The 24,271-nt window shown below is 41.6% G+C and overlaps 1 protein-coding gene across 5 annotated transcripts in view; it reads left to right on the top strand.

Annotated features, from left to right (window-relative positions):
- cdk17 (cyclin dependent kinase 17) overlaps positions 1-24,271 on the top strand; it is a 224,671-nt gene that overhangs the window by 102,814 nt on the left and 97,586 nt on the right. For 4 of the 5 annotated variants that reach the window (XM_072241457.1, XM_072241455.1, XM_072241453.1 and 1 more), the window contains one exon: positions 12,901-13,049. In XM_072241457.1, coding sequence (XP_072097558.1) covers positions 12,923-13,049 — 127 coding nt within the window. In that variant the 5' untranslated portion in view covers positions 12,901-12,922. Of the gene's footprint in view, positions 1-12,900; positions 13,050-16,593; positions 16,637-24,271 lie in introns of those variants that run through there. The other variant, XM_072241456.1, reaches the window with a different exon arrangement.

The raw sequence follows: 24,271 nt of genomic DNA, 5'->3' as shown, positions 1-24,271 counted from the left end.
CAATTTAGTATCTTTCTATATGAACCAATTTTATCATTACTCATAACTGCCTTAAAACACAATAGTTGTGGTCATTATTTCCCAAATGTTCACCCACTCTCAAGTCTGTCACCTGGCCTAGTTTATTTCCCAAAACTGGGTCCAGTAATTTCTCTCGTCTAGTTGGGCACTGCACTTGTTGTTTTAAGAACCCTTCTTGGATGCACTGAAGAAAGCCCACTCCATCTAAGCTTCTTGAAGTAAGCAAGTTCGATTCAATACAGGGGAAGGTAAAAGTCCCCCACTACAACAACCCTGTTGCTTCTGGGTCTTTCCATAATCTGTCTACATACCTGTTCCTCTCTAGCTGTTTATTGGTGTCTTATAGTGTAACCGCATCTGTGTACAGACAGTACCCGGGTTACGAACGAGTTCCGTTCCTGAGTCCGTCTTTAAGTTGGATTTGTACGTAAGTCGGAACAGGTACATCCGGTATTATTTAGCGTCAGTTAATCAAACGTTTGTCTTAGTATATAGTATATATTTTACCTTTCTATGCATATAAAACACTTAAGAAACATATGTATTTCAATAATTAAAACAGTGCGTTGCTTAGTAATAATTATAGCTTTCATCGTGGCAGGGCCTTTCACATGCTCCATTATTCTCGCTTTTCCAATGACCGATGGCATTTCACCTCTTTCCGATCGCTTTATTATTTCCACTTTATTTTCAATCATGATCATTTTTCCATCAACGGAACAGAAACACTGCGGATTCAGCAACAGCGCCGCGGGTCCTGACCTGAGCTCCCCCGGGTCCTAAAGTCACCCGCACTGAGACAGGTTAAATGGGACAAATGCTGACTGGAAAAGGGGGGGGTTCAGGGTGAATCTTGCAAAGAAAAATTTAAGCCAAATGCGAAGTTACACACTCAACACAGTGTTAACGGCAACGACTTAAAATGGCGGATGGCGTCATGATCTGACTTAAAATGACAGACGGTGTTCTCCTTCCTCCATTTGTAAGTACGAGTAGTTAGTAAGTCGGACGTTCGTAACTCGGGGACTGCCTGTAATTGCACCTTTCTTATTTTTGAGCTTCACCCAAATGCCTTTTGTGGATGAGCCTGCAGTATGTCTTCTCTTCATGCTGCTTTGACTTTCTCCTTATCTGTAGTGCAACCTCCCCATTTCTTTTATGTTCCCCACTACCCTCCCATCACATTTAAAATGGTGAATGCCTGTCCTGTCTTTCTCTGTAATGAAAGTAACGTCCTAATTCCATGCACTATGTTCATTCTCTGTACCTATAATACTCATATCATTGCAATAAACACATTTCAGTCCATCGGTCGCACAGTTTATTAGCCTGACCTTTCATCTTGCTTGTCATACCATGTCTATTGCTCTCATCCCTACCAAGTATTGCATGCTGTTGTGGTTCCCAACTGTAATTCCGTGGTTCATATTTTTACTGTTATGCTGTATATATTTCATTTTACAGCAGTTCTGTAAGAGTAGCTTGTTTTTAGCTTACTCCATCTTCAGCTTGTTTGGGTTATTGCTGAAGATAAGAGATGAGGATGGTCAAATTTAGGGGAGGTTTCTCTGGTGAGGGACACTAAGGTTGAGCTTGGGGCTTTTGTACGAGAGGAGATGAAGAGGGAAGATGCAGGAGAGAAGAGGTAGTATGATTCGACCTGGAGCAAGACCGTGATTTGACGAAGCCCGGGTGATATTGATTGAGGATTGGTGACTTGGAGAAACTGTGAGCTCCAACTTGTGCACATGAGGCTGTTTCATTAAAATGGGCCTTTTTCTTTTTTTTGTTCTTTACTAACCCTTTAGTCAGATTAAGATCATAAAGATAATATTTTGATCATATGAGGTGTACTGTCTGTTATTTCGTGTCACCAACTTGTGACAGGGTAGCAAATTACACAGCGTCCACACAAACAGTGGTTTGGGGTGAGAGCACACCTCAGTCTCACCAATTTGGTGGGGCCGGAGGTTGTCTTCCCTAGACTTACGCAGCCAAGGAAACGAGAGGGTTTCATTGTAGGGGTATCATCGGGGATCATTTTCCTTGGATGCCTGATGTGTTTAAGTCTGTGCTAAACTTGTCTGGAAAAGTGATTACGATACGTGGTTATGGATGCTGCAGGAGTTGGGTGGTGGTATGAATCCACAGGGTTACTGGTAACAAATGCATATGTATTGAGTGGGGTAGACATTCATGTTCCTGATGAATTGTTAATTCAAACTTTAAGTACTGTTAAAGCAGTACAAGCAGTTACGATTGTGGAGTGGAGGTTTGATAAAATGGGGGCAAAGACTTTGTTTTAGTTCAGACTAGTGCTGACATAATGGTGGTGGAACTGCCTGGGTGAGAGGAAGGAGTGGTCTCATTTGAAATGTCTAATAAGTGCCCCAGTGAAGAGTGAGGCTTCTGAGTTGATATCAGCCCTTACCTCTCTGGTGAATAAATGGCCCAGTGCCCAGACAGAGGGTCCTCACTATTGAAAGCTGAGAAGGTTCTCAGGTGAAGCCCACCCTTGAGTTTGAAGAGGAGTATGAGACTTGGGCAGAGCAGACCTCTCAGATGTTAGGTGATGTAAAAAGACAGTGATTTGTTGAGAGTTTGAGAGGCCGAGCTGCTGACGTAGTGAGATCTGGAAAGACACAGAACCCCTTTGCTACCTCTGTGGACACATGCAAGCGGTAGAAAATGTGTTTGACATGATGGGAAGCCCAGTAGAGCTTATGACGAGATTTCAGGACATGTTTCAGGAGAAGGGGTAGACGCTTTCTGCCTACATTTTTCTGCTAGATAGGCAGCTGAATTGCTTGCCGTGTAGAGAGGCCATTCAAACTGCTGAGGTGTATCAGTTAAGAATGGACCAAATAGCGAAAGGCGCCGAGTCCCAGGACCTGATCGCATGGGGTCTCTGACCGTCTCATAATATGTGCCACCCTCTCTCGTTTGTTGAGCTGATCAGAGAAGAGAGAAGAAGAATGTATTGGAGGTGCAGAGGGAGCTCAGTCAGCAGGGTACTGTCCTCAGTAGTAGCGTGCTGTGCTGAAGTAACCACGGATAGCCCACCCCAGGGAGTGGTACAAGAGATCGTGGCAGAGTTGAGAACAGAGATGTTCCGGTTGTTACCAGCGGGCGCGGCCACCCCGTACGGTAGAGCTGATAGGGGGGCGTACCCCCTAAGGGGACAGACTATGCAGAGGGCTGCTAGTGACTAGGGTCCCGCGAGAAGGGGAGTGGCTGGTATTGTCTGTTATAACTGTGGTGAAGAGGGACACTTCAGGCAGGAGTGTGAACGACGGGAAACCCGAAGCAGAGAGAGATGTCAGGAAACTTCGAAAAGACCCAGTGAGGAAACAGCCTGACGTCTTGGGGGAACACGTTCCCAGCAATATATCAAGGAACACCCTAAAGCAAAAATCCCTAATCTTGAAGGCCAAGCTTCAGTGTATCACTACAGATAGGAGGGTGTTTATGCTAGAGCCATTCTTGACACAGGGTCGCAGTTCGCTTTGCTGTATCATTCGTTTTGCAACCGGTATTTAATGTATTTACCATTGACGCCACTCAGTGCGCTGGAGATGTGGTGTCTAGTGCGAGTGATTATCCATATGATGGTTACTTGTCATTGATGCTGGAGTTTTCAGAGGCAGATGTGGGAGTAGCTGAGGTCCTTGGTACATTAGCACTGCTTTGTCTGGACCCCCGTTGAGAAGGGCAGAGTTTCAATTCTTGTGGGGACATACTCCTATTGTGAATAGGGAGCCTGCAAGGAGAGAGTTGGAGAGAGCATTCTGAAAAACTGTCCAATTACCTGGTGTTTCAAGTGCTTTTGAGGAAGTGCGTGGCCGCACTGGGCTGGATAATGAGCTTAGATGAGGGACTGTATGGTTCACCCAGTTAAAACCAGTCATGTTATGGCCTGGGGAAGTAGCGAGAGTGATGGGAAATCTCAAATTTCCTGGAATGCCTGAGGCCAAGGCCCTCGTGGTGGATGCTCCGGAAAACCACAAAGAAGATTCAGGCTTACCTGCTGGGGTAGTGGTGAAGCCCGAACTCGAACTGCAGAAGCCCTCAATTGTACAGGTGAACAGGATGACAGTGATTGTCAGGAACACTACGAAGAGGGTAGTCACCTTCAAGTGCGGGATGCCCCTGGCACACCTCTTCCTGGTGACGGTAATGTCGAGTGTCCCTGTGAGACAAACTGGGGAGAAACTCTCTCCAAAAAAGTGAAAGTTGACTGCTGAGTCATTCAACTTTGGGGACTCCCCGGTACCTGGAGGTGGGAAGATAGAGAAGATGTTAAAACTGGAAGATGTCTTTCGAAGAGCACTTGCTACACCACCTGAGTGACAGAGAACACTCCTTTCAGAGAAAGGTTGCAGCGACTGGCACCTGCAGAGGTGGAAGACGATCGGTAGCACTTGTGGAAGCTGAAGGAAGCTGAGATCTTTACTGAGTCCAGAAGCCCCTATGTGTCCCCAATAGTAGTGGCCAGGAAGAAGTATGGGAAGTTATTTCTTCAGCGGTTTGATCGAGGCACAACTGCGCAAGCATGTGGACATCAGCCAGTTAGAACAGCGAGAAGAGTTTAAAAGGGGCAGCTTTATAGAGCAGATGTTGGAGGAGTGGGCGACGGAGTGGATGGAGACAGAGTAGGAAGGCTTTGGCTCAACGGGGCTTGTGCGTTAACGGGTCGAGGCGAGGTAGGTTGCCTGTGTAGAATACATACAGGAAGTAGAATACAGGCAGTGAGGCCGGTGTTCTGTGCTTAGTGTCAGATGTGGGAAGTCTTGGAGACTTCCAGCCTCCCGAACAGCCACATCTGCATCAGGTGTGTCGAGCTGCAGCTCCTTAGGGACTGCATTAGGGAACTGGAGATGCGGCTTAATAACCTTAGTCTGGTCGGGGAGAGTGAGGAGATGATAGAGAGGAGCTATAGGCAGGTACTAACACCGGAGACTTGGGAGACAGATAAGTGGGTAACAGTCAGGAGAGGGAAGGGCAAGAGTCAGATGCTAGAGTACCCCTGTGGCTGTCCCCCTAAAAAATAAGTACTCCTGTTTGAGTACTGTTGGGGGGTGGGGACGCAGACAGCCTACCTGGGGGAAGCAATTGTGGCTGCGCCTCTGGCACAGAGTCTGGCGCTGTGGCTCAGAAGGGTAGAGAAAAGAAGAAGATGGCAGCAGTGATAGGGGACTCCATAGTTAAGGGGGTCAGACAGGCAATTCTGTAGATGCAGGAAAGAAACATGGATGGTAGTTTGCCTCCCAGGTGCCAGGGTCCGGGATGTTTCTGATCGTGTCCATGATATCCTGAAGTGGGAAGGAGAACAGCCAGAGGCCGTGGTGCATATTGGTACAAATGACATAGGTTGGAAAAGGGAAGAGGTCCTGAAAACAGACAACAGGGAGTTAGGAAGGAAGTTGAGGACCTCGAAGGCAGTCATCACAGGATTATTGCCTATGTCACGTGACAGTGAGTATAAGAATAGAATGAGATGGAGTATGAATGCGTGGCTGAGGGATTGGAGCAGGGGGCAGAGATTCAGATTTCTGGATCATCGGGACCTCTTTTGGGGCAGCTGTGACCTGTACAAAAAGGACGGGTTGCACTTGAATCCCAGAGGGACCAATATCCTGGCGGGGAGGTTTGCTAAGGCTATTGGGGAGAGTTTAAACTAGAATTGCTGGGAGGTGGAAACTGAACTGAAGAGACTGGGGAAGAGGTGGTTGGCTCACAAATAGAGAAAGCTTGGAGACAGTGTGTGAGGGAGGATAGAGAAGGAACGCGCTCAGACCGACAGTTTGAGATGTGTTTATCTTAACGCATGGAGTATTGTGAACAAAGCGGGTGAGGCTTAGAACGTGGATCAGTATTTGGAGCTATGATGTGGTGGCCATTACAGAGACTTGGATGGCTAAGGGACAGGAATGGTTACTTCAAGTGCTGAGTTTTAGATGTTTCAGAAAGGACAGGGAGGGAGGCAAAAGGGGTGGAGGCGTGGCACTGTTGATCAGAAATAGTGTCACAACTGCAGAAAAGGTGGACATCATGGAGACTCTGTGGGTGGAAGTTAAGAACAGGAAGGGGTCAAGAACTTTACTGGGTGTTTTTTATAGGCCACCCAATAGTAACAGGGATATCGAGGAGCACATAGGGAAACAGATCCTAGAAAGGTGTAATAATAAGAGTTTTCATGGTGGGAGATTTTAATTTCCCAAATATTGATTGGTATCTCCCGAGAGCAACGGGTTCAGATGAGTTGGAGTTTGGTAGGTGTGTTCAGGAAGGTTTCTTGACACAATATGTAGATAAGCCTACAAGAGGGGAGGCTGTACTTGATTTGGTATTGGGAAATGAACCTGGTCAGGTGTCAGATCTCAGTGGGAGAGCATTTTAGAGATAGTGATCACAATTCTGTCTCCTTTACAATAGCATTGGAGAGAGATAGGAACAGACAAGTTAGAAAAGCGTTTAATTGGAGTAAGGGGAGGTGTGAAATTGGAAGCTTAAATTGGGAACAGATGTTCTCAGGGAAAAGTACAGTAGAAATGTGGCAAATGTTCAGGGGATATTTGCATGGAGTGCTGCATAGGTATGTTCCAATGAGACAGGGAAAGGATAGTAGGGTACAGGAACCGTGATGTACAAAGGCTGTTGTAAATCTAGTCAAGAAGAAAAGAAAAGCTTATGAAAAGTTCAAAAAAAAACTAGGTAATGATAGAGATCTAGAAGATTATAAGGCTAGCAGGAAGGAGCTTAAGAATGAAATCAGGAGAGCCAGAAGTGGCCATGAGAAGGCCTTGGCAGACAGGATTAAGGAAAACCACAAAGCATTCTAAAGTATGTGAAGAGCAAGAGGATAAGATGTGAGAGAATAGGACCAATCAAGTGTGACAGTGGAAAAGTGTGTATGGAACCGGACAGGATAACAGAGGTACTTAATGAGTACTTTGTTTCAATATGCACTATAGAAAAGGATCTTGGCGATTGTTAGGATGACTTACAGCGGACTGAAAAGCTTGAGCATGTAGATATTAAGAAAGAGGATGTGCTGGAGCTTTTGGAGAGCATCAAGTTGGATAAGACACCAGGACCGGATGAGATCTACGCCAGGCTACTGTTGGAGGCGAGGGAGGAGATTGCTGAGCCTCTGACGATGATCTTTGCATCGTGAATGGGGATGGGAGAGCTTGCAGAGCATTGGAGGATTGCGGATGTTGTTCCATTATTCAAGAAAGGGAGTCGAGATAGCCCAGGAAATTATAGACCAGTGAGTCTTACTTCAAGTGGTTGGTAAGTTGATTGAGAAGATCCTGAGAGGCAGGATTTATGAACATTTGGAGAGGCATAATATGATTAGGAATAGTCAGTATGGCTTTGTCAAAGCCAGGTCGTGCCTTACGAGCCTGATTGAATTTTCTGAGGATGTTACAAAACACATTGATGAAGGAAGAACGATAGATGTTGTGTATATAGATTTCAGCAAGGCATTTGATAAGGTACCCCATGCAAGGCTTATTGAGAAAGTATGGAGGCATGGGATCCAAGGGGACATTGCTTTGTGGATCCAGAATTGGCTTGCTCACAGAAGGCAAAAATTGGGTGTAGACGGGTCATATTCTGCATGGAGGTCAGTGATCAGTGGTGTGCCTCAGACATCTGTTGTGGGATCCCTACTCTTTGTGATTTTTATAAATGACCTGGTTGAGGAAGTGGATGGATGGGTTAGTAAATTTGCTGATGACACAAAGGTTGGGAGTGTTGTGGATAGTGTGGAGGGCTGTCAAAGGTTACAACAGGACATTGATAGGATGCAAAACTGGGGTGAGAAGTGGCAGATGGAGTTCAACCCAGATACGTGTGAGGTGGTTCAGTTTGGTAAGTCAAATATGATGGCAGAATATAGTATTAATGGTTAGACTCTTGGCAGTGTAGAGGATCAGAGGGATCTTTGGGTCTGAAGCCATAGGACACTCAAAGCTGTTGTGTAGGTTGACTCTTCAGAAGGCATGTGGCGCATTGGCCTTCATCAATCGTGGGATTGAGTTTAGGAGCCGAGAGGTAGTGTTGCAGCTATATTGGACCCTGGTCAGACCCCACTTGGAGTACTGTGCTCAGTTCAGGTTGCCTCACTACAGGAAGGATGTGGAAACCATAGAAAGAATGCAGAGAAGATTTACAAGAATGTTGCCTGGATTGGGGAGCATGCCTTATGAAAATAGGTTGAGTGAACTGGGCCTTTTCGTCTTGGAGTGACTGAGGATGAGAGGTGACCTGATACAGGTGTATAAGATGACGAGAGGCTTTGATCGTGTGGGTAGTCAGAGGCTTTTTCCCAGGGCTGAAATGGCTAGCATGAGAGGGCACAGTTTTGAGGTGCTTGGAAGTGGGTACAGAGGAGATGTCAGGGGTAAGTTTTTTTTTTACAGAAAGTAGTGAATGTGTGGAATGGGCTGCTGGCGACACTGGTGGAGGCAGATACGATAGGGTCTTTCAAGAGACTCCTAGGTATGGAGCTTAGAAAAATAGGAGGCTATGGGTAACCCTGGGTAATTTCTAAGTTAAGAACATGTTCGGCACAGCTTTTTGTGCCGAAATACTTGTATTGTGCTGTAGGTTTTCTCTGTTTCTATGTATGGATGTGTGGACTGTAGGACTCTGAACAGGCGTACCATCCCCGACCAGTATACGGTCCCGAGGATCGAAGGTGTGCTGGCCTGTCTGAGTGGTGCGAAGTGTTTCAGTGTGCTGGGCTTGAGGAGTGGGTATTACCAGATCCTTTTAGGTTTCAACTCTAAAACGTAGAAGACACAAAATTACAACACAGTATAGGTCCTTTGGCCCACATTGTTCCTACCTTCCAGCCCTCTCTAAGATCATTACTTCCTAACATAGTCCTACATTTTTCTTTCCACATGCCTATCTAAGAGTCTCGTAAATGTCCCTAATGTATCTGCCTCTACCACCCCTCTGTGTAGTAAAAAAACTTACCTCTGACATCCCCCTATACTTTAACGATTTGCCCCCTCATATTAGCCATTTCTGCCCTGGGAATAAGTCTCTGTCTATCCACTTGATCTCTGCCTCATATCTTGTACATATCTTTCAAGTCACCTCTCATCCTCCTTCACTCAAAGAGAGGAACCTTAGCTCACTAAATGATTTTGTTAAGACATGCTTTTTAATCCAGACAGAATCCTTATAAACCACAAACATTAGAAAATCTGCAGATGCAGTCCTGATGAAGAGTCTCGGCGTGAAACATTGACTGTTTACTCTTTTCCGTATATGCTGCCTGGTCTGCTGAGTTCCCCCAATATCTTGTGTGCGTTACAGCATCCTAGTAAATCTTGTCAGCATCCACTTTAAACTTCTACATTCCTCCTATAATGAAACAACCAGAACTGAACAAGTGTGGTTTAATCAGGGTTTTAATAGAGCTATGACGTTATCTCGCAGCCCTTGAATTTAATCCCCTGAATAATGAAGGCCAACACACCAGAAAGTTTGGTTCACAAGGTGGTGGACAGTGGAAAGGTAAAAGGACAAATGTCACTCCAATCTTTAAGAAGGGAGGAAGACAAATGAGGAAAGAGAGGAAATTATAGGCCAGTTAGCCTAACCTCCATGGTTGGGAAAGCTTCAGGGTATGTGGAGACTAATGATGCAAATAAGTTAAAGTCAGCATGGTTTCTGTGAAGGGAAATCTTCCCTGACAAAGCTGTCAGAATTCTTTGAGGAAGTAACAGGCAGGGTGGACAAGGGAGAGGCAGTGGATGTCATTTACTTGGATTTTCAGAAGGCATTTGATAAGGTGCCATTCATGAGGCTGCTTAACAAGATAAAATCCTATGGTATTGCAGGAAGGATACTGACAAGTTTGGAGGAATGGCTGACAGGCAGGGAACAGTGAGTCCATTTTCTGGGATCTTTTCTGGTTGGCTGCCAGTGAATAGTGGTGTTCCTCAGGGGTCAGTATTGGGACCGCTACATTTCACATTGTTTGTCAGTGATTTAGATAATGGAGTTGATGGCTTTGTGGCAAAATTTGCAGATGATAGGTGGAGGGGTAGGTAGCGCTGAGAAAGTAATGTGATTGCCGCAGAATTTAGACAAATTTGAATAATGGGCAAAAAAAAGTGGTGAATTAGATTAGATTAGATAATGAGGACACGCAGTCCTCTTTTATTGTCATTTAGTAATGTATGCATTAAGAAATGATACAATATTCCTCCAGTAAGATATCACAGAAACACAGGACAAACCAAAACTGAAAAACTGACAAAAACCACATAATTATAACATGTAGTTACAGCAGTGCAAGCAATACCATAACTTGATGACCAACAGGCTGTGAGCACGGTAAAAAAGTTCAAAGTCTCTTGAAAGTCCCACATCTCACGCAGACGGGAGAAGGAAGAAAACTCTTCCTGCCATACCCGACCACAGTCCGACTCTGAGTTGTCCGAAAGCTTCGAGCTCCGACACTGAGCACCATCTCTGCCAAACACTTCGACCCCTGCCCCGGTCACCAGCAGCAGGCAAAGCCAAGGATTTTGGGACCTTCCCTCCGGAGATTCTCGATCGCACAGTAGCAGCGGCAGCGAACTGGGCATTTCTGAAGTTACTCCAGATGGTCCTCCATGCTTCTCACGGCTGTCTCCATCAAATCAGAATTGTGCACAGCCCGTACTTAACAAATACAATATCATTTCACTGGAGAGGCTACGCACGCCGTGTTGCGCTGCCGTCTTCTCCTCCCTCCCTCCTATACAGACCAGAGCAGAGGAACTCTGCAGGTCGAGCTGCATCTATGGAATAGTGTTGGGAAATATATGATAATACATTTTGGTAAAAGGAACAATGGTGCAGACTATTATCAAATGGGGAAAAGATCCAAACATCAGAAGTGCAGAGGGACTTAGGAGATCTTGTGCAGGGCACCCAAAAGGTTAATTTACAGGTTGAGTCTGTGGTAAAGAGGGGAAATGCAATGGTGGCATTTATTTCAAGGGGAATAGAACATAAAAACAAGGAGATAATACTGAGCCTTATAAGACACTAGTCTGGCCACGTTTGGAGTATTGTCAACAGTTTTAGGCCCCTTATCCCAGAAAGGATGTATTGTTATTGGAGAGAGTCCAGAGGAGGTTCATGAGGATGATTCCTGGATCGAAGGGGTTAGCATAGGAGCATCTGGCAGCTTTGGGCCTGTAATCACTGGAATTTAGAGTATTGCATGGGGATCTCATTGAAACCTACTTAAACATTTGAAGGACTAGATAAGGTGGATGTGGAGAGGATGTTCCTTCTGTGTGGGTATCCAAAACTAAAAGGCACAGCCTCAAAATTGAGGGGCGACCTTTTAAAACAGAAGCATGAGGAATTTTTTTAGCCAAAGAGTGGTGAATCTGTGGAATACTCTGCCACAGACTGCGGTGGAGTCTATGGGTATATTTAAAGTGGAAGTTGATAGATTCCTGATTGGTCGGGGAATCAAGGGATATGGTGAAAGGGCAGGTACATGGGGTTGAATGGGATCCAGGATCAGCCATGATGAAATGGTGGAACGGTCTCAATGGTCTGAATGGCCGAATTGTGCTCATTTGTCTTATAGTCTTATGAACAGATGTTTCACCTATGGTATTATGGGAAATTTGTCATTTTACAGCTGACGGAGTGGAAGAGCAGGCTGAGGTCATGAAGGGAGTGATCCCTATGAAATGCTGAAAGGGGAGGGGAGTCTTGTCAGAGCTAGCAGAAGTTACAAAAGGCGATTTATTGAATGTGCAGACTGGTGGTTAGAAGATATTGACCAGAGCAGAGGAACTCTGCAGGTCGAGCTGCATCTATGGAGACAAATAGACAGTCAATATTTCAGGTTAAGACTCTTCATCAAGTCTGGAAAGTTAATACTATGCTGTACTAGTTTTAATGTGAAGTATCTGTTGTACTGTATACGTTCACTTGTGTCTGTTATCCATTCTGTTCTGTTCTTCAAATCTGGGAAACACTGCTTGAGAAAGCACTCTCCTAAGACTTCGGATTTGAAGGTGCAAGATTGTTCCTTGTATCACCGAATCAATCTACCCATCATCTGTTGCCCATCGTTACCTTTCCTCTGCATTTTGCAGAATGCAGGACCACAGTGCAAAAGACCCCCTGAGTTCTTCTAGCAATTTGTTTTCTTTTTCCAGATTACAGCATCTGCAGTCTCTGGTGTTGGCATTACCTCGGTATTACACTGTGTTAGCTTAGATTTTACATTGGTACCAAATTGTATCTGTCTCTGCATTTCCTTTAGGTTCATCAGATGCCTGGAGAATGGGAGCTTGCTACATGGGCAACAGCTTGCTCTCCATATCATACTGCCCAGGCTTGCATATCTAGACAGCTAGGGCACAATATCCATGGTCACTTTATTGATGCTACTTTATATGCGGTTTATATGTGTTTTGCAGTTCTCTAATCATTCTTGATTGTGTCACTACGTATTCTATCTCTTCATATTAGACCTAACCTCAGAAAATTTAACTTGGAGATGAGGAAACTTATCAGGACTTCTGAAGTTTGTACTTTTACTCGTATGATAACAGAGTAACATAAAAATGGTGGGGCGGGGGAGACCTCTAAGAGAAAGGATATTGAAGAAAAATTTTGAAACAATTTGTCTCAAAGATTTATCCAGCTTTTCCCAAGTTGTTACATACTGATGGACAAGGATTACTCACTGAGACTTTAAAATTTTTAAATAATAGTAGCTCTGCTAATGTGCAACTTTTTTCAAATTAATATTCTGAATTAATGCTGAAGAAGATCAGCAAGTGAATCTGATTTTAGCTTGTTATTGAGGTTAATGTTAACATTTAATTTTAGGCTTCACTGAGTGGAAAATTTCATGGAAAAGATGAAAAAATTTAAGCGGCGTCTTTCCCTAACCTTGCGAGGCAGCCAAACAATTGATGAGTCTCTATCAGAGCTTGCAGAGCAAATGACCATTGAAGAGAACAGCAGTAAAGATAATGGTGAGTTATTTTTGTTAAACTGTTAAATTAGCACTGCATATGTTCTTACTTAATAATTTTCTTTCCTGCTGGGAGTGCTGTAAGCTTCACTTCTAGTCTGGTGCACTTTTATATCACGCACATGTGATTAGATTATGAGGACACGCAGTCCTCTTTTATTGTCATTTTATTGCATGCATTAAGAAATGATACAATATTCCTCCGGTGTGATATCACAAAACACAGGACAGAGCAAGACTGAAAAACTAACAAAACCACATAATTATAACATATAGTTACAACAGTGCAACAATACCATAACTTGTTGAAGAACAGACCATGGCACAGTAGAAAGCTCAAAGTCTCTCGAATGTCCCAGATCTCACACAGACGGGAGAAGGAAGAAAACTCTCCCTGCCATGCCCGACCACAGTCCGACTCTGAGTCGTCCAAAAACTTCGAGTTTCCAATCAGCCCTCCGACACTGAGTACCGAGCACCATCTCTATCCGAATGATTCGACCTCAATCTCGGTAGCCAGCAGCAGGCAAAGCCAGGGATTTTGGGGCCTACCCTCCGGAGATTCTCGATCGCGTAGTAACAACAGCAGTGAACGGGCGTTTCAGAAATTTCTGCAGATGTTCCACTGTGCTTTCACGTCTGTCTCCATCAAATCAGAATTGTCCACAGCCCCTATTTAGCAGAGACGATATCATTTTCACTGCAGAGCTGCGCGCACATGGCGCGCTGCTATCTTCTCCTCCTGCCAGAATAAAGAATGTTCTTTGAACTTACATGATTAATAAACCAAAATGATTGAAGATATGGGTACTTTTATTGCTGTTTGGTACAATATTTCCCAAAGATTCCTCTGATTCTGGGCGGGTCCACTCCATGTGTAATTTCTTGCTCCTCGTAATTTTCTGCTCAGCGATTTCAGTAGAGGTGAAGATCCAGATGATTGAATATGATTTTTGTCTTTTCTATGAGACTATTGTTGCAACATAAGGATTTTGAAAATCACTTCTATATTCCTCATTTCAAAAACGCATCATAATAGCCTCACAGTAGAGATAGCATATGCTGGAATCTGAGCCAAAAAAAAACCAAACTGCAGTGGGAACTCTGCAAGTAAAGCAGCATTTATGGAGGCAAAAGGACAGTCAACATTTTGGGTTGAGACATGACGTCCTGAAACATTGACAATCTCTTTGCTTCCATAGATGCTGCTTGACCCACAACGTTCCAACAACAGTTGACTTTATTTAAGCATTATGCATGATACATATAGTTGAGGATGAATTAATATATTAACTTACGATCTACCATTTGCTAATCAATGCCAAAGCTTCCACCTAAAAATATTGGAAGGTACTATCCCTTGAATCTGTACCATTGAAATTTCTGTGAGCCATTGTGCAAAGACATGAATAAAGAAGCGTTCTGTTCAGAATTTTCTTTTTTCGTCATTTGCAATTCAAAGGGATCCAGAATAGATTAACATTACTCAGAAGATAGAAAGGAGAAACAAATTATAAACTAAGATACAAAAAGGAAAATGCTCCAATGTTAGGAATTGCAATAAAAATAGAAAATTTGGCAATGTTCGACAGGTCAGACAGCAATAATGCACCAGCATTTCAGGCTAACAGCTAACAACTAACAACTTTGATAATACATTCACTTTGAATTTGTTTCTGTCATCTAAATTGTTATAAATTGTACATAGTGATGCCAAGGTACTGATCCATGCACTACCAAACTAGACATAGCCTGCCAACCTTGAAAGCCTTCTCAAAATCTAAATAAATCCACAGTCTTAGGTTTCCCTTTGTCAGTTTTACATGGAACATCTTCAGAGGACTGCAATAGATTAGTTAAATGTGATTTCCTTTTCTTAAATCCAACAGATTCTCTTCAATCCATTGGTTTTTCATGGTACTCTTATTACAGTATATCATTAAAGATGTTAGCTTTTTCCATACTGATTTCCTGTTTTGTTTCTTCCTCCTTTCTATTACAGTAGGATTATATTTCATATTCTCTAATCTAATGGATAAGTTCCACAACCTTCAGAATAATAAAAAGTTCATAACCAGAGTATTCACCATCTCTAAGCCATTTCTTTCAGAAAGTGCATGCATCCTTGGAATTTGCCAGCTTTTAGGCTTAGCAACTTCTCCAGTACTTCACTAATACTTGTTTTCTTAAGTTTCTGATTCTTTGTCAACCCTTGGTTCTCTCTTATTTCTGGCAGGTATTTTGTGTCTTCCTAGGAGACAGATACATAGCACCCAGGTCACTTCCAGTCCTGATGAAGGGTGTCAGCTTGAAACGCCGATTGTCCATTTCTATCCATAGATGCTGCATGACCTGTTGTGTTCCTCCATTATTTTGTTTGTGTTATCCCATAGCACCTGTTTAATTTATTTGCCATTTCCTTATTTTTTATTATAAATGTTTCCAGTCTCTCTGTTAGGGACCCTCATTTGTCCTCATTAGTCTTTTCATTTTACACTCATTAAAATTTTCTACTTTCTTGTTGGATTAACTTTCTGTTCTATGTTGCCTTTCTTTAGCAATTCTTTAGCTTTGCTTTCAGTATTAAAATGCTCCAGATGCTCAGGCTTTATGCTGTTTACCTACTTCGTTACCCTTTTCAGTATTGAACCAATTGTCGTTTGAGTGTCTACTGGCTTATTTGATATCAGGACTGAAATAATGGTACATTTTGACTTTTTAGAGACACAATTCATATTTTGTGTTTGCGTTCCTCTATTTTGTAAGTAAGAATACAGTGGATTTCAGTTAATTGGGACTGCCATTTATTTGAGACAACTCTTAAAGAACAAAATCAAATTGAGAAAATAACCAGGATTTTCCTTCATTTATTTGGGACACTGTGCTGCTTAATTGGGGCAGGAGACTGTTGCCAAACATTTTCTAACTAGTGTCAGTTGCGTGCACATTGTGTAATTTTTGTCATTGATAGTTGGCTAGTAATAAACACTGTGGTTTCAAGCATTGGGCTTCGCAATGCCAGAAACTGCAGGAGTGAAAATAAAACTATTTCATTACTTCAAGTTAGGAACTGTGAAGAATTTGAAGATATTGACAATCATCTTGAATGTTAAAATGAAATTGAGGATTTGGAAGATGCAATCAACGAAAGAAGTGTTTGAAGGCAATCCACTATCTGCACTAGTTGTTCATTATACGAGGGGTGATTGATAAGTTTGTGGTCTAAGGTAGGAGGACTCAATTTTAGAAAACCTAGGCACATTTATTTTTCCTACATTTACACACTTAGTCCAGCGGTCATAGAGCATACGGATCCCTTCTTTGTAGAAGTCGGTGTCTTGGACCTCCAGAAGTGGTCCACAGCAGGTGTGATTGATAAGTTCGTGGCCTACGGTAGAAGGAGATGAGTTATTAACTTCAAACTTTCTGCATAAACACTCAAAGAGTTGAACTGCATGTGCATATAACGAGAGCTGTATAACTCATATCCTTCTACCTTAGGCCATGAACTTATTCACCTCTGCTGTGGACCACCTGGAGGTCCAAGACGCTCCCGAAACATGCATGTGCAGGTCAACTCTTCGAGTGGTAAGGCAGAAAGTTTGACGTTAATAAATCATCTCCTTCTACCTTAGGCCACGAACTTATTAATCACCCCTACTGTGGACCACTTCTACAAAGAAGAGATCCGTATGATCCACGACTGCCGGACTAAGTGTGTACATGTAGGAGGGGACTATGTTGAAAAATAACTGTGCTAGGTTTTCTAAAATTAACCCCTTCTACCTTAGGCCACAAACTTATTAATCACCCCTCATAGTCAATCGAAAATAACTCGTCAGCGTACACTGAATGAATTCCTCCATCCATAACTATTAGGAACTAGTACACAGTTTTATAGTACTGTATTAGTTTTGATAATGTTTAGCTTTATTCTGTATTTCGTTTAAATACATAATTTGTTACTCAGTTAAATAGTAGGTTGACTTTTTTTTTTACACCTTTTTAACTATTTCCATGAAACTTTAGCCAATTGGAGCAGTCCCTTAATTGGGCCAAAATGTACTAATCCTGATGTGTCCTAATTAACTTGAATCCACTGTAATAGATCCACTGCATACATTATCCTTGGTGTGTTTCTGTTAGACGATTTTAGAATTGCTTCAGCCACAATTCAGATTTATTCCATCCAGTATTGTCCTGTCTTTCAAACATCTAGTTTCATCTTAATGAAGCTTACAGCATTTTCAGCTACATGTATTTTTTAGGACAAAAGACATGTTTGTATTAGTTTATTGTGTAAACTTCTATTGAATGTAAAAAAAAACTTAATGTAAGTTATCATGTCAGTTGATGTTATATGTGCAATAACTTGTTAACTGTAAATGACTGTATAAGAATATATGACAGTGAGGTTGACACTTAGTTTTTAATTTTCTTTCAGCTGTTCTTATTAAATTCTATAATTAAATTAGTTTTGATATTAAGAATATTTTTCACTAACATATTTATTTCAGGTTTATGAAGTGACTAACTGATTTTCTTGAATCTCCCTGGTATAATGTTGCAGCTGAACATAAATTGTCATTGGCACTTCTCCCATTATATATCGCAGTTGTGTTTTTTCCGTAGCAGCAATTTTCCATTGTTAGATTTCCTTGATTCACTTGGGGTTTAGCTGCAATGAAAGGGTAGAACCTAGCGCTGTAAAGGTAAAATGGACCATTTTATCCATTTCTTCATTTATTGTTGACATAGTTTATCAAAATTATTTGTTTATCTCAATGCAATTTTGTTCATGGATTGCCTATTTTGAGTCGATAATATGTAACTAACTTTATATTTGGAAATTTATATTTTGTACTCTTTATGTAGCCTAACCACTACATCTCATATTAAGGTCAATCCCTGTTGGGGAAACTTGAAATGAAAACATAAAATGCTTGGGATACTCAGCAGGTATCAGAATTGGAAATGTGAGAAATCAAATGTGCTTCAGTTTGTAGGGAGAGCGCAGGGAATGTATGTTCTAGAAACTAAGTTTGTTGATCTGATACATTTATTTATTGGTGCTGTGTAAAAGAGAAATGAATACTTGTTAATCATCACTGATCTGTCTAGAGGAGTATAAATAGAAGAAGTTGAATAAAAATGGTAGAGAAAAAAATATGCTGCAACTGGACAGATTCAGAATATAGAAGTTGCTGGAGTTCTAGAAAAAAATACTGGTTATACTTACTCAGCTGAAACCTGTAATAGTGCCCTTCATCAAAATCCATGGCATATAGACTGAAAGAAAAAAAAAAATTCATTATTTGCATTAATAGGTTTAAGTTTCAACATCCTGAAGATCTGTCTTGGACTTGTGCAATATAGAGCTTTAAACAAGTTTCCTGCAGCACAAGCTGTCGCTGGGTTCTTGCAGATATCCATAAGTTGATTTTTCAAAGTTCAAAGTAAAATTTATTATCAGAGTGCATACACACCAGCATGTACAACCCTGAGATTCTTTTTCTTGTGGACGTACTTAGCAAATCTATAGAACAGTAACTGTAAACAGGATCAATGAACCACAAACTGTGCAAATGCAAATATGAATAGCAATAAATAACAAGAGCATAAAATAAGATAAAGAATCCATAATTTTTTTTATCAGTAAGTTGCAAAATGATCAAAAATCAGATGATATGATAATCATACCTCCTCAGTATTACAGTGAATTACATCAAAAGCACATAAGGCTGATAAAGAGCTAAAAGTGAGGGGAGAGAGTGAGAGGAAACTAGATCTGCTATGTGTGGAAACAAATCTATGCACATGTATCTGCCTTTTGAATCCAGTGCTGCTGGGATCTCATTCATGTGCATGGATGTTATAAATTGGTTATTTGTAATCTGGGAATAAGCTGTGCTGTCAGTAACCAACCCAACCCCGGGCCCAATCATTCGCTATGATTAAAATTCACACGGATAAGATAAAACAGAAGCAATCCTTATGTGGAATATCAGCCCATTATGCTTTAGTGTATTCTCTGGATGAAAATTAAAGTCAATTCCATGACTGTTTCTAATAGCTTTTAATCAATATAGAAACCAGTGCTATCTGAGATATTTTTAAAAAACGCAATATCCCTTCTATCTATACTTGGCTTTTATAATTTGTTTAGCAGATTCCTGTCTGATGGGTTTAAATGAATCTGTATTTGGATGTTTCAAAACTGTTTCAAGTGGATAAAATTGCCATCATTAAAGATTTGGAAGATTGTTCATGATGAATGCACATTTTCCCCTAATTTCATATGCACTTGCTTGTGCTTTGTTCCTGTTTGTTTCTTCTATACTTCTCATATCTAATTATTTTAAAGGAAGATGAAAATAATTGTCAAAGTAATATCTCTTTTGAGGGACCTACTGTACGTTTCATAAATGTATTTATAGAGTTTTGGAGATTTCTGAACTTTATTGGCTTCCTGACCCCATTTCCAGATGTAACTTTAAAGTTTGCTCAAGTCCTGGCAAGGTATCCACACAGGATTTGGTGCCACCTCGTACTGGAACTCCTGGATATCACAAGAATGAAAATAAATTTTAAAGTATTTTGAAATACATTAAAGAACTGTTCACTAGCACTTAGCCAGGGTTCAGTAGACTGAAATAAAAATAAACATTTGGGCTAATTATGTTTGATGTAAATCAGGATTCAGCAAAACAACATTGGAAGTTTTGAATGCTTTAGTTACACCCAATACATTGTAATTGAGAAAGTGCTGTTAGCTTTGCCTAACCACTCGATGGGAACTGCCTCTTTTGACCAGAGTATTGAGATTGCAAACAGAATCACTAGCAGAAGGGATTTAAATCTTTGGTTGTCTTGTTTATTATAAATTGGTGCAATATGAATAGTTCCCAGGGAGAGAAAAATAGAAGCTTTTTAGGAAATGAGTTAAAATCAGGAGAAAATCATTTAGTCCTTTATGCATCATCTGCCATTTAATAAGCTCATGGTGGTTTTTGCCCTTAGTACCGCCTTCCAACGTGAACACTATATCCCTTAATATCTAAAAATCACCTTTTGATCTCTGTCAGGAATACCCTCAGCATCTGAACTTCCACTGCCCTTTTGGAAGATTATTCACTATATTCTTTGTGAAGTATACCTTCCTGTCCTGAATGTAGGGGTTGCCCACTTTCTTACTCTGACTCCTGGTCTTTTTTTCCAGTCCTGATGAAGGGACTTGGCCCGAAACATTGACTGTACTCTTTTCTATAGATTATAGACTTAGTCTATTTCAACTTTCCTCATATGGCAAATTTGCCATACTACAAATCAAACTATGAACCTATCCTTAACCGTTCTTACTGCACATATATTCTTCCTGGTATTGACATTACTCCATCAAGGACCAATATATCTGTATTATTGTGCTCAAAACCTCTTACAATAAAGGCTTAATTTGCCTTCTTAATTGTTTTCTGTATCTGCATGTTAACATTCACAGGATTTATCCACAGATGCACCCTGGTTTGTTTGAGCAGCTTTCAATCTTTAAATAAAATTCAAAAGAAAAACTGCAGTTAACTGAAAATCTGAACATTAAACATTAAATAGTACCAATGTTCAGCAGGTCAGGCAGCATATCTGGGAGAGAAAGTGTTAAAGTTTCATGTTAAAGACCCATCATTCAGGTTTTCTGATGAGACTCACAACATGCTGGAGGAAATCAGAAGGTCGGGCAGCATCCGTGGAAACAATCAGTGAATGTTTCGGGCCCGACCCCTTCATCAGGACTAAAGAGGGAAGGGGCAGAGGCCCTATAAAGAAGGTGGGGGGGAGGGTGGGAAGGAGAAGGCTGGTAGGTTCCAGGTGAAAAACCAGTAAGGGGAAAGATAAAGGGGTGGGGGAGTGGAAGCAGGGAGGTGATGGGCAGAAAAGGTGAAGAAGGAATAGGGGAAAACACAATAGGTAGTAGAAAGAGGCGGAACCATGAGGGAGGTGATAGGCAGCTGGGGGAGGGGGCAGATTGAAATAGGGATAGGGGGAGGGAATTATCGGAAGTTGGAGAATTCTATGTTCATACCAAGGGGCTGGAGACTACATAGACGGTATGAGGTGTTGCTCCTCCAACCTGAGTTTAGCCTCATCATGGCAGTAGAGGAGGCCATGTATGGACATATCTGAATAGGAATGGGAAGCAGAGTTGAAGTAGGTGGCAACTGTGAGATCCTGTCTGTTGTGGCGGAGGGAGCGGAGGTGCTCGTTGAAGTGGTCCCCCAATCTGTGTCAGGTTTCACCGATGTAGAGGAGGCCGCACCGAGAGCACCGGATGCAATAGATGACCCCAACAGACTCAGAAGTGAAGTGTTGCCTTACTTGGAAGGACTGTTTGGGGCACTGAATGGTGGGAAGAGAGGAGGTGTAGGGACAGGTGTAGCACTTACGCTTACAGGGATAAGTGCCGGGTGGGAGATCAGTGGGGATGGATGTGCGGATAAGGGAGTCGCGGAGGGACCGATCCCTGTGGAAAGCAGAGAGGGGTGGAGAGGGAAAGATGTGCTCAGTGGTGGGGTCCTATTGAAGGTGGCAGAAGTTGAGGAGGATAATGTGCTGGATCCGCAGGCTGGTGGGGTGGTAGGTGAGGACAAGGGGAACTCTGTCCCTGTTGTGGTGGCGGGAGTATGGGGTGAGGGCTGAAGCGTAGGAAATGAAGGTGATGCGGGTGAAGGCATCATTGATGACGGCAGAAGGGAAACCACGATCCTTAAAGAAAGAGGACATTTGAGGTGTCCTGGAACGGAAAGCCTCATCCTGGGAGCAGATGCGGCGGAGACGGAGGAACTGGGAATAGGGAATGGCATTTTTCCATGTGGCAGGGTGGGAAGAGATACGGTCGAGGTAGTTATGAGAGTCAGTGGGCTTGTAGAAGATGTCAGTGGACAGTCCGTCTCCAGAGGTGGAGACTGAGAGATCGAGAAAGGGGAGAAAAGTGTCCAAGATGGACCAAGTGAATTTGAGGGATGGTTGGAAGTTTGAAGTAAAATTGATGAAATTGACAAGCTCAGCATGGGTGCAGGAAGCAGCACCAATGTAGTCGTCAATGTAGCGAAGGAAAAGTTGGGGAGCAGTACCAGAATAGGTTTGGAGCATAGACTGTTCCACATAACCAACGAAGAGGCAGGCATAGCTGGGGCCCATGCGAGTGCCCATAGCTACACCCTTGGTCTGAAGCTTCTTCAGTGCAGTCACTTTCTTTCTCCTGATGGTGCCTGACCTATTGAGTCTTTCGAACTATTACCAGCTTAGAAATATTACACCTTTCTAATTTTGTACCAAAGTTGATGATCTTACATTTTTCTACATTGCATTCAATCTGCCATGGCCTTGCCAATTAATTTTGCCTGTCTGTATCCACCTGACGCCCTGTACATCCTAATTATGTTCCACACTGCCACCTGGATTTATATCATTATTGGGAAAATTCAGTAAAAAAGATTAAAATATGTGTTTAAGTTTTAACAAATACTAATTTATCTTAAGCTGATTTTAGCTCTTGGCATATTCAGTTATTCTAACTAATCTGCATATCTATTAAAGAGTAACTTCCTTGTGGCTGTGTACTTAAATTTAATACCTTAAAGATTGTACAAACATAGTTGCATCGTGTGCATCCTATTTTTATGCACTTTTTTTTTGTAGTGAATTGCATCCGGCTATGTACCTTTTTAATACTGCTTTGGTCTGCTGACAGGCTTTTTGCTTTAACTGTAGTGTGTCTAATCAAAAACTGGAAAATTAACCATGTTTAATCCACTTCCTTTGCTATGTTATAGAATATTTTCAAATGTTAATCTTACAAATTGCCAACTTAATTTGGAAGAATTATGCATTTCCTTAAATTTGTGGTTGCTGGTAGTAACTAGACTGACAAACAGTTTTTTCTGTGGATCACTGCCCACTTATTCATTGCCATACTCTTTTGATCAATTTAAACTTTATTATAAAACTTTTTCCATTTTTTGCTATACTTTGTGAAATAATTATTAAAGGAAGTACGTTCTTACTAATTTTTTTTGTTCCTTTTAGTTTGATGGTTACATTTTTCATTGTTATCCTTTATGCTGTCTGTGTTGGTGACAAATAACTGAATTTTATTCCATCACTAGCTAGGATCATCCTAACTGGTCTGAGACATTTTCCCTCAGATCCCCATGTTGGAACTGCATTGCTTGAAAACGACTTTCATTTTCCTCAATGCTTTTCTACTTATTTGGGACTTGTTTAAAATATGTTGTACCCCTATAGATCTGTGGAGCAATCTGTACTAATTCTGAAAACTTTTCATTTGAAGATCATGATTTATCAGCACTTTCAATACTATTGATTTTCCTAACCAAGCAATAATTGTATTCAGTTTTATTAATACCACATTTGCAAAATGTGTCGTTGAAGGTTTCATTAATTCAGGTTCATAACTTGCCATTGTAGGAAAATAAGTGAAATTTCTCTGCACTTGATGAGTTTGCAACATCTTTAGATGTTATAGCTGCATTACTCACCTGTAACAATAAGACTTTGCATTAAAAAATCACCCAACTCTTCTGCTTGTCCTAAAACTTTCATTTGAAGGTAGTACCCTTTGCTTTCACTTAATGAGGTGATTTAACTATCTTGATATATTTAAAACCCCTTGATTGGCTCTCCCCTGCAAATTGTATTCAAAGTAAGACAAATAAATTACAAATGCCCTGAAAAAATCTTCCAGTGGGTTTTATTCTCCGCTGCACTCACTGTAGTGCTCAGAAATGAACGCACTACACTGAATGGCCTTCGACTAAGGAGCTTCAGTTGTTAATATCCTCTGTATAACAACCCCTTAATATGATAAAGACTCAATAAATGTGGGGACTAGGAAAAAAATGGAGAAAGAATAGTAGACATGTCAAAAAGGGAAATACAGGGCCGATAAGAAGTATTCACACCTCCCGCCCCCCCCCCCAGAAGTTTTCATGTCTTATTGTTTAACAACATTGAATCACAATGGATTTAATTTGGCTTCTTTAACTCTGATCAACAGCAAAAGGCTCTTTCATATCAAAGTGAAAACAGACCTCTACCAAGTGATCTCAATTAATTACAAATATAAAACAAAAAATAACTGATTGCTTAAGTATTCATGACACACCAAGTCATCGCTGGTGCAGCCAATTGGTTTTAGAAGTTACATAA

This window comes from Mobula birostris, chromosome 23 (assembly GCF_030028105.1).
Source record: "Mobula birostris isolate sMobBir1 chromosome 23, sMobBir1.hap1, whole genome shotgun sequence".
NCBI lineage: Eukaryota > Metazoa > Chordata > Chondrichthyes > Myliobatiformes > Myliobatidae > Mobula > Mobula birostris.
This window is presented reverse-complemented; position numbering and strand designations above follow the sequence as displayed.